This window comes from Cavia porcellus, unplaced genomic scaffold, assembly GCF_034190915.1.
Source record: "Cavia porcellus strain 051 isolate PalLab524CR breed Dunkin Hartley unplaced genomic scaffold, mCavPor4.1 scaffold_1, whole genome shotgun sequence".
Classification (NCBI taxonomy): Eukaryota; Metazoa; Chordata; class Mammalia; order Rodentia; family Caviidae; genus Cavia; species Cavia porcellus.
In genome coordinates, this window is record NW_026947484.1 from 128981825 (window position 1) to 128993206 (window position 11382).

Below are 11382 nucleotides of genomic sequence, written 5' to 3' on the forward strand. Positions count from 1 at the left end.
CATATCTTGTCCCCTGTCTGCTTCTCTGAAGTGGATCCTCCACTTTTACTTGTAACCACCGTTACCCTAGCCAGAAATCTACAATCCATCCAGCTTCTTCCTTTCCTATTTTCATTCCTTTCAGTCTGTTACCACTTTAAACCCAGAGACTTTTCCACCCCGCTCCATTCTCACCGTCATCCTTGGTCCACGCTCTCCTAACCTGTGCTGGATTAAGGCTCTGTGATCAGTCTCCCTACAGTCTTGCTGTCATTACGCTGTCTCTCTGCTTTAAATTCTTCCATGTTCCCATCACCTGGACTCAGCATAAAATCTAAGCTCCTTAGTATGACTTAAAAGCCTTTTGCGATGTGGCTCTCATCTGCCTCTCTAGTTCCCCCTTTCCACTTCAACACAGATACTCCGAGCTCCATCTGGTAAATTATAAGGCCACATAGAACCTCACGGTAGCAGCAGTTCCCGGCCCCTGCACCATGCACCTGCTGCTTCCTTTCTCTAGAAAACTTTGGCACTTATTCTGCCAACCTTATCCCTTTTCCTCCAGCAATGCCCAAACCACAAGTCCCTTCCAGGAAACCTTTCAAATTTCCATCAAAAGCAAGGGCGTGCCTCTTCTAGGCTGCCATGAACAACATCTAAGACATTTCTCAAGCAACTTTTTAGTTATTTGCTTAACAATCTGTTGTTCCTAGACCATAATCCGTTTGAAAAAGAAATTTGTTCATTTCCAAATCTCTTGTTCCTGGGACAGGATCTGGGACATAGAAAGTGCCTCAGAAATGTTTGTGGTGGGGCTGGGGATATAACTCAGCAGCATAGCACCTGCCTGGCAAGTGCAAGGTCCTGAGTTTAATTCTCGGTGCCCTTCTCAAAAAAAGAAATATTTGCAGAATGAAACAATGAATGATTCAATTAATATGGTGTATAAATGAATAACCAACTGCATCCTTGCATCTGGGTTTGCCTGGGTTTTGTCCTTCCTCTGGGACATCTGCAGCACAGCCTGACCTGAACCTTGAGCGTGTCTGCATCAGGACTTATGGCCACTCGCCTTATTGTTGACCCAAAATGCATCTCCTGCCCATTTGTAGCTCTCCCAGTCTTGGCCTTTCCCCCTGCTTGCTCCATCTCCTCTTCTTATGACCACAGCATTGACCACAATGTCACTGACCACAGTGACAGTGTAACTTAGCAATTTGATTAAATGCAGCAGCAAACAGGGATGTGAAACTGAAAGACTTTAACCTGAAAAGCAGTGCTTCAAGTCTGACTTTAAATGTTTTCCAAGTTTACCTATTGAGGAACCAACAGCAATTTTGATAACCTACATCTACAGAAATCCATCAGCTATGGGTCACCCTTTATAACGGTTCTTCTCTAGAATGTGGCATGATCCCCGATTTATTATGAGGTGACTGATGAAGAAACATATCCCCAAAAAAGAAAGAGTGCCGAATGCATATGGAAACATAATTCTAAGCTGTTGTAGGCCCAGAAAATAATATATTTTAATCTTCAGCCAAACATTTCTCACTATCACATTTTCATGCCTGTGGTAAGAAAGCACAGTGCTATAAAGTTATTTACATCTACCCATCTCAAAATCCCCAACAAACATTTTTAAAACTAGATAAAATTCATTACCAGTTTTTTGTCTTGCACATGGCAGAGAGAGTTCTGTTGTATTGTTTTGGAAAATTCTTGTATCTGCAGTGAAAAGATGTAATATTTCATTAATGGCATCGTCTCTGGTGTTTAAATTAATCAATAGTTATTTTTTTGTGTTTGGAATAACATTAAAAATAATAAGCTTTGAATGTATTACCTTAGTCTTCAGTTGATCTGTCTGGTCTTTTAGTTTCTGATACATCTGTTTCCCTTGGCATATATTTTGAAATATGGAAGAAGAATTTGAGGAACGCTCTTTCTGAGAGGCAGATGTCAACTTCAACAGATTTGTCTCTGATTCTAATCCTATATGAGAAAAAGTAAGCTCTGCATACCATTCATTTCGACTTACCACAGTTTTATTAAGCAGTAAAGATTATGGTAGTCACTGCATTTTACTATCTTTTTAAAAGTTTTCAACTATCTATCTAAATCAAAGAAGTTTGAAAATGCCAGTACCTGTGAGAAGTTCTTGGTGGATGTGCTCTGTAGACTCTATCTGCACAATTAAAGGATAAGAAAACATTACTGCTGAGATTGTCCAAAGGCACCATTATTCAGAAATTGTCAGTGTGCTGTGGTCATCCCCGAGGCAGCCCAGTGCTGTGGTCATGAGCTGCAACTCAGATGCTGAGGTCAAATTCCACTCCGACACTTACCTGCTAGGTATCCCAGGCAATTACCTCATTACTGTCAGCCTCAAATTTCTTGGTGATAAAATGGGGATAGTAAAGAATCTAACTCATGGAATTGTTATGAGGATGCCATAATAGTAGGCATATGGTAAGTACTCGGCAATACGTATCAGTCATTAATATAATTTTTGATACCAGTGTGTGAGTTATTCCAATATTTCTCCTAAAAATAGATCAGAAGCTCCACGAGGGCAGGGATCATTGTTGATGTTGTTACCAACTCTGTTGCTGGTGCTTTCACTGACACCGTTTTTCCAGGAATGACATAATATGTATTAAATTCCAAAATGTGTGTCAAGATAATGATTGATTTCTGCTCAACACAGGCTAACTGGACAGAGGTTTCAATCCCAGAGTGATTCACTTGGAGGTTCTTCCCATTGTTCCCAACACACAAATCTCAGAAACATGAATGCCCAACACACAAATCTCAGAAACATAAGTGGCAGTGGTCAAAACAGACTGGTCTTTGTGAATATCTTTGGTATAGGATGAAACTGTAGGATCCGGTTCTCCAACCTGAATTGACAAGGACTAGAAAATAGCAGATACCTGACTCCAGAGCCCCACTGCCAGTGGGGCACGGGCTTATATCCATTCTGCTTCTACTAACCATGAGGTACTGAGAATAGAGCATAATGCACATGTTCTCTTGTAAGCAGAACAAGAAATCCTGAGACTTTCCAATATCACAGGGGCGCAGATAGTTCTAAGGCTTTGGGAAGCAGCCCATCATGGCCAGGTGGTCTACTGGCCCCACAAGTATGTGTGTATGCAGTTTATGCTGAAATCTTCCATAGTGATCAGTTGAGGAAAAATGGGTTGAATAATGAGAGATGGAAACAGAAAGTCAGACAGTGCTGTTCAGTCCAGGACACCTTTTATTTAAGGCCTAAAAGAAAGACAATACAATCCTAGCAAGCTCCAAAGAACAAGAATGTTACAATGATGATTAAGGTCAATTCACTTTACTACTGATCCTCAAATAATTAATGACAACCTCATTCTGGGTTGGGATGTTGAGTGGAGATGAGAATATTGGATAGGGGGAAAAGGGAAATAACATTAAAAAGCATTAACAAAATCTCACATTAAACTCAGTTAAGTAACTAAAGGAATAATGTACCTAAGGCACCAACACCAATCTTTTCAGGAATGTTAGGAAAGATGAAGATAAGGTTGCTGCCCTCCAGAGGCTTCGAATCCAGTAGGAGAAACAGGTACCTCCAGATTATTAACAAGCCAAAGCAGGCTGAAATAAATGCCTGACAGAAGCACTCAACAAGCAAGGGTGGCTGTGAAAAGTCACATGGTCTGAGGGGACCTAAAAGAGCCCGTGAGAATGCACAGGTCTCTGATGAGTTGAGATGGAATTTTCACACAAGGTAGGAAGAGGTAAGAAGCTTCAGAGCCCGGAAAGAGGTTCCGGAGCAGCCAGATAACCATGGACAACTCCCAGAAGTGGAACTGAGCTTAAAATGGTAGATAAAATTTAAAAGAGTAAGTGGGGAGCCCCAAATTCCAACTTGAGGAATTTTGATCTTATCCTCATAGGTATTTTTGTGAGTATGGCTCCTAATTTTTCTCTTAAAGACCACCACTGGTTCAGCCACCACCCCAAGTGGTCTAGGGCAGTGGTGGCGAACCTATGGCATGCATGCCACACCTGGCACGGAAAGCTCTAAAAAGTTTCCCATCACTGATCTAAAGGGTTTGATGGAACCTCAGAGCTTGAACTGCATTCTATGCACCTTCCAAAAAGTCACCTTGACAGAGATAAGCAGTGGCCCACAATATACTTATAGAGACTATTTTCATTTACCTGTATGTGTTGTGAAGGTTCTGTAAATTTCTCTTTCTTCTCTGGTTGCTGCTTTCCAACACAGTTTGACCTAGACAAGTTTTCCAAAATGTCTTGCACAATTATTGATTTATTTCTCAATTTAGGAGAAAAGTTGGCTTGTTCAGCTATTGTAAGTGACTTATTGATTAGGTTATTTTTAGGTATTTGCACTTTGGGAGCAACCTTAGAGAAATCTGGGAGCTGGTAATGAACTTGACCTCTGCCATATTTGAACAAATGACTTGAGCTTGCTTTTTCAGTTACTTGTTTCTGGGGTTCCTGTCCTTCGCAACTTTTGTGTTTATCACTCACATCTGTGATTTTTGTTAGAAAATCTGAATTTTCTTGAGGGCTGCTATTTCCAATATCTACTAACTCTTCTAACTCAGAAGAATTTGGAGAACAACTGGGCTTCCTGCTGTTTTCACCATCCCTTTTAGGGCTGAGTTGGTCAGGGAATTCTCGGGTTTGTTCTTTTGAACAGAAGTTCTTAACATAGCATGAAGAAGTATTTGTAATAATAGCCACTTCATCAGTACTATCAGCATTACAGGTCTCTGGGAGAGTTTCACAATCAATGCCTTGACTTCCTAAAAATTGCTCCTTAAAAAGATGATGGAGCAAAATGTCAGAAATATTTGACTTTGAAGTATCTCCTTCATCAGCTGAAATATGAAATGTCATGGGATAATTTTTCTCTTTATCCCAGTTTTTGTCAACAACAAAACCATTTTCAGTAATTTTGCCCTGAGTCATGGCCACAGCTGTATCTGGGCAAGTCTCATTATGTGCTTCCCTTTCTCGAGGATCATCTTCTGTTAGCATAACTTGATCTGAGACACCAAGGATGTTATTTTTTGAGGTAAAATTGCCATCACCACACATCATCATTTGGGAGACAGTACCATCATAAGGCAGATCCTCCTGTTGCTTATAAGTTGTGTCTTCTGAAAAATCATCCATGCTTGTCTAGCCTGGTACCTCTTGTCCTCTGTCGCCTTAATTGTCCTTAGCGCCCTTAATTGTCACAATGGATCTTCTGGTTTTCACGGATAGTCTTCATTTTATGTCCTAATCTATAGGAAATGAGAACAGCCTCCATGTTAAATACATTAGAATAATGTCTGACGCTATGCTTATTCTCATGTTTATGCCAGAATAAAAAGGATATTTTGTTTATAAAACTCATCTGTAAACATAGAGACAGAAAGTTCAATCAACAGTTCACTCATTATAAATACAGTAGAATAATTTTTAAAAACTGGGACATATAGTTCTTGTTCATTAAATGTAGAGGAAACATTGATCTACAGTTAGTGATCAAATCTTTTCCATTTTCTCCTAGGAATACTATTTGGTATTTGTTCTCCCAAAATAAGAGTTTTGAATAGTGGTATAGGATTGTTGGAAGTTCTGTGGCCATCAGTCTTCCACATATCACTAACAAGTGTCTATGTCCTCTGCCACTGAAAGCTGGATTGATTCAAGCATAACCTCTATTTTCTCTGTTCTGATACTTTGGAAGAGAGTCTTATTTGATAGCTTCTTGGCCTTTCAGCTAATATCAACTGTAAAAAGAGTTTTCTTTTTAACTGACACATAGTAATTGTATGTATTGGGGCGTGATGTTTTCAAATATGTATATAAAGTAATCAAGTAGATGAATTAGAATATTCATAACCTCAGACATTTAATTTTTTGTGGATAAACATTCAAAATACTCTCTTCCAGTTCTTTCAAACACCATTGTTAACCACAGTCAGCCTACCCTAGAACATCAGAGCATAAGTCCTCCTACCCTAACTTGAAACGCATAACCAAACTTTCTCTACCCACCTTCAATCTTAGCCTCTGCCAACTTCTATTCTGTCTCTACTGCTATGGAATCAACTTTTTAAGATTTCAGGAGTGAGATCACCTGGCACTTGAGTTTCCCTGCCTGGTTTACTTCATTTCACATGATGTCCTCCAACCATTGCCCCACATTTGCTACTTTTTTCATTTGTCCTCCTGGATTCTCTGGTCCCCTTCTCCTGATTCTCCCTAGTGTATCTAAGAAAGGCAGAGAAGGACTGGCAGATGTATGACCAGGGAGGACAAATGGACTTTTTACATCTGGAGGCCATTCTGGAGCTACACAGCCCTCTTTTAATTAGAGCTTGGGCAGGAGCCTCTTTGGAGAGCTGCCTTCTCCTGAGCTGCCCTGTCCAGCTACCACAGTCCAGACAGTGTGGTGGCAGCAGTTCTGAGAAAGCTCCTAAAAATGATCAGCGGGAAGCCAGTAGTTATTCAGTATGAGTCAGTTTTATTTTTTAAAGAAAATTTAAATCACCCTTTTGGATATCTCTTTGATCTGTTAGCTTTTGAGACAACTACTTAGGGCTAGTAAAATTATCCCAAGTTTTAGGAGGAGTGACTGAGCCTGTCTTTTGCCCTGAGCTCCAGCCATGTTCTAAAGTTTACTGGCTTGGGTGGACGCTGCCACAGCTGCCCTCCCTGGCCCCGCCAATGATGGGACTGGCAGAGTGGATCTGTGCGTCCTTCCTCATCCAAATTTATATGCCCTAGGAACTTGTGAGTTATTAGTTAACCTCAAAAGCTAAAATAATATGTTTGATGAAAAAACTGAGCAAAGAAAAAAGGGAGTAAAAACTAAATGTGGTAAAGGCATCCATGAAACATGATACAAAAATCACAGTTTGATAGATAACATGCTAGTGTTAGAGAACTCAAATTTTTAAAAATTATTTGAAGGGATGGTAAGGAAGAATGTAACCACAGGATACTTTACATCAGTTCTAAAGGCTGGTGTTTACTATGAAATGAAGGAGTCTGCTCTTCATGAACGGAATTGTAGATTGCTCCAAACCAAGTTGAAGAGCTTGGGAAAATGCTTCCTGGGAAAGTCAAAGAGACAGTAGAAAAGCTGAATCAACAGATCTGGGTTTGAATTCTGCATTCTCTATTCATTATCTGTATGTCATCTGGCAAGTTTTTAGCTGTTCTGAGTACCAGTTTATTCTTCTAAAAAGATAAGAACAATTAAACCTGACCTACAGGACTGCTGGGTGATGAAACAAGGTAATGCAGGTAAAGTACTTGGCATGGTGCTTGACATAGAGGAAGGGTTTAGTCACTGGTATCTTAAAATAAACTTTAAGAGCCAAAACTAATCTTGGTGTTGGAATACTAAAGAATGCCTGGGAGCAGAAGACTAGCCACTTGTACTCCTAAGGTGATACTTAAAGGATAAAGGAAGGAATTTGTATTTATAAGGTCATCTCTAAAACAGCCTTAAAACTCTAAAATGTGTGTATTATTAAAGGTGGAAAATCACTCAATAATTTAAAATAAAGCAGAGTCTAATTTTTGAGGTTAAAAAATGTATATTTAAATGTCTATGGGGAAACAGAAAAGAAGACAAACTCTAATTTTACAAGACTTTTAAGGACCCAAGCTACAAAAAAAGTCATATTAGTGCACTCTTTGTATTCAGGGGACTCATCGCTGAGCTCCAAGCCGTTCTCTTGTTAACAAAAAAAAATATCATGGTGGCCAGATCTCAGTTTCAAAATAGTGTTCATTGAAACTGATATTTTTATTTTTGCTGCAGATCTTTAGAAAGAAACTCCACCAAAGATAAGCCAGAAGCCCAAGGAACTCTCTCACTACATACAGAAATAAAGTCTCTGCCATTATTATTACTATTATTATCATTATAATAGTAATAATACTTACAATAAAAATTGTACATTAAAAATATCAGGAGTTTTTTTTTCTAGAAAAAGACAATTCACATCTTTAGCATTGTAATGGGCATCTTACAGGTAGCTGGAGGGAACTGGTATGTCTTACATCAACACCCAGCTCAACCTTGGAATCCAAAGGCACCTTCCAAGAGAGTCCAACCAGAACCCAATAGAATATTTCTGTAGAGCCCAACTGGATCTCCTGAAGTCCAGGAATACATCTGAAGCCATAGCTTCTTATGCAGCTGTATTGACCATTGTGAGCTCAGCAACAGCTCATAGTCACTCCACTGAGCAAATGAGGCCTAGGCATCCCAGGAATCCTATGTGTAAAACCACTTCAGTCCAGGCCCTGAGCAGAGATGAACACCAAAGTGCTTGTCATGCTGACTGCGCTTCCCTGCGTGGTTTACTTCATTGTGAAGTCTAAATTTGGTGATGAAATACCCATCTAAGCTCACTAACTTGCCTCTTTAAGACAAGAAGATATTCATGACTGGAATGACTTTGAATCAATTAAGAATGTCTACAGATGGAAAAAACAGAACAACTCCATAGAGATTAGAGGCAAAAAATGGTCAACAAATCATAGTTTCTGCCTGGTAGGTGATATTTCTTCTATTTACACATTGGAGGACTGTTTTCATCACCAAAGAAAAGCGGGACACATAAACGTGTGAGCATCCTTTGTCTGCATCCCCTCTGTTCTGTGTTTAGAACTCTGCTAGCCAGGCAAACCATCAAAGGTGTCTGTGACCCAGCTGCGGCATTGTTTCCGCTCACCCCTTCCTTGCCTTCCTCCGCCAAAGTCCTGGTTAGAACCACGGCCTGACCCCTGTGGCCCCAAACCTAAGCTTCTGAATTTAACCCTCCTGAATACAGTTAAAAAAAAGAGTTGGGGCTGGGGGTTTAGCTCAGCGGCATAAGCACCTGCCTTGCAAGCAGGCGGTCGTGAGTTCGATCCCCGGTACCGATAAAAATGAAAAAGACAAAAAAAAAAAAAAAAAAAGAGTTGACTGTTGGAGGTAATAATTCGACAGTCCAAATTCTTCATGCTCCTCTCTGTGTTTGTCATTTAGAAAGTGACTGTCTTATAGTCAGGAGCTTTAAGGACATGATCCTCTCTTATTGTGTTCTGCACAAAGTAATATGCTAAGTCTTCAACTAACACAAAATGACAGCCAACATGAAGAGATAAAACAATGTCAATGGCAATAGACACTCACCTGCACCTTGGTGTCTCGACACAGTGCAGTGAACAAGGTGAGGGGCCTTCACCAGTGCACATGAGCAATCCTTTAGCCTAAATTGTCTTTTTTCTTTTTTCAGTAGCTGGAGGCTGACTTCAAATAATAGAACAGACATGGAGCTTCAAAATCATGGTGTGCTGCTGCTGGGTCCCTTTAAGCAAAAAATCATGTTGAAGAAAAACAAGGAACTTCCAATGTGATCTAAACTTCTGTCTTTTTTTTTTTTTTTTTTGTCTTTTTAAGAGCATTCAAAAATACTTAGCTTGACTCTGTTTTAATTTTTACATTCTTGCTATCTAACCCTAGCTCTGTCTGTCTATCCATCCTCAAAAGAAAATAGGATCTGGCTCAGAATATTAAGTCGTAAGCCACACCCAGGAGTCAGATATTCATGGGTTTTGTATCCATTGCATGGTGCTTCTAGATTCAAATATTTTCAAAGGTAATGTGATGAAAGCCCCTCTGCACAGGCTGCACTTGATATCACTGTGGTAATCCTATCGGTTCACTTTACCTCAGAAATGTGGGCTGCCCACAAATGCAGTGTCTCTAACTGTAACCAGATATCGTTCAGTGTGGCAGTCTGGCTTCATCTTGTCTTTATAGAGTGACAGAAGGGACACTGTGGTGGAGCAACAACTTGATCCAATGCTCCCTTGACAGCTAAGTGGGTGGATGTATTATTTATAGTCAGCTAAGAGAGATGGTCCTTCCTTTAGTGGGCGTGAGTATGATGACCAGCTGTCACAGATTATTTCGCCTGAAACTATTTTAAAAGTCAAGGAGAAAAAAAAAGTTTTGCAACTGTGCAAACCAGTATTAGGAGAAGTAACTTCTCAGTGTTTGGTTGGCAGCCTTTGCTTGTTTTCCTTGCTCTTTGGTCAGCATTATCTTTTTATCTAATTTTCTCATTGATAGAGTCCTGTAATCGGCATGAGTAGTCTAAATTGTACTATAAGCTATGGCCTTGACTGTGCTTTAGGCATATTTAGAAAACTCTTACCAGTTGATATTTTTCTTGTAATTTTTTTCCCTTTCTTTTGAAGACAGGGTTTCCCTATACAGTTCAGGCTGGCCTTGAACTCACTTTGTAGCCCGGGTTGGCCTCAAACTCACAGCAATTCTCTTGCCTGAGCCTCCCAAGTGCTGGGATTATGGGTGTACACTACCACACCTGGCCTCATGATAAATTTCAAAACATGCTGATTTTATATTTTTAATTTTTAAAATTTTTATTTTAAAGAGAATAAAACCAAGCAAATAAAACAGAACAAAGCTAATCAAAACAAACCAGTGTAACACAGGACTTCAAAACAATAGGAAATCAATAATGGCTATCATAGTGCCTCTTGCTGTCTTCAAAATAGCTGCAAGTACCTTCAGACATAGTAGAAATCAAACAAAACAGAATAGAACCAATAAAAACAACAATGAACGCAATAAAGGACTTCAAAACAAGGTACTAGTAAATACAAAATGGCTACCAGAACTCATGACCTTGTGCTTGCCAGGCAGGCACTTATGCCCTAAGCTAAATCCCCAGCCCAAACATAATATATCTTGTTATCTTTGAATAGCCTACCCATGCCATCAGATATAATAAAATCAAACAAAACAGAACAGAACAAAACCCAACCCAACAAAACAATGAAAGTTGATGTAAGACTTCAGAACAAGACAATAGGGAATTAACAATGGCTGCCACCCTCAGAAGGAGATTCTTCATAGATGCTACACTGTGTATTGGCATCCTCTGAATAGATGATCAGACCACTGGCGTTAGACCTGCCAAGTCAGTGAAACACTAAACATTACAAGCATTAACTTGTACTCCATCTCAATAGCCATCATCACAGCCTGTGTTTTTTCAGATCAGCCTGTCACTTACGGCAGGGGGCCTGGGGGTTGGCTCTTCCTGTTTGCCAGCCCACGCACTGGAAGGGGCTGGCATCTGGCTCTCCCTGGCAGCAGCCTGTGCATGGTACTGATTCGCAGGGAGGGCTTGCTTCTTGTTGACTTCTTGTTCTCTTCTCCTGCAGTTCACAAATGTCACTGACTCCAACACACTGAATTTTTAAAAGTATATATATTTTTAAAAATCTCACTACTGAAACGTCTTTGACTTTCCTAAACTTTCCAGGTTAAGTTTGGCAACTTCTGCCTAAAGATTCTAAGAA

The 11382-nt window shown here is 39.9% G+C and overlaps 1 protein-coding gene across 1 annotated transcript in view; it reads right to left on the reverse strand.

Moving 5' to 3' along the window:
* Nucleotides 1-9454, reverse strand: part of Aknad1 (AKNA domain containing 1) — a 42519-nt gene extending 33065 nt beyond the window's left edge. Inside the window, exons 1-5 of the mRNA XM_063255310.1 lie at nt 9182-9454; nt 4186-5282; nt 2128-2167; nt 1826-1974; nt 1645-1707 (exon numbers count right to left, since the gene is read on the reverse strand). Coding sequence (XP_063111380.1) covers nt 1645-1707; nt 1826-1974; nt 2128-2167; nt 4186-5169 — 1236 coding nt within the window. The 5' untranslated portion in view covers nt 5170-5282; nt 9182-9454. The remainder of the gene's footprint in view (nt 1-1644; nt 1708-1825; nt 1975-2127; nt 2168-4185; nt 5283-9181) is intronic.
* Between the last annotated feature and the right edge of the window lie 1928 nt (nt 9455-11382).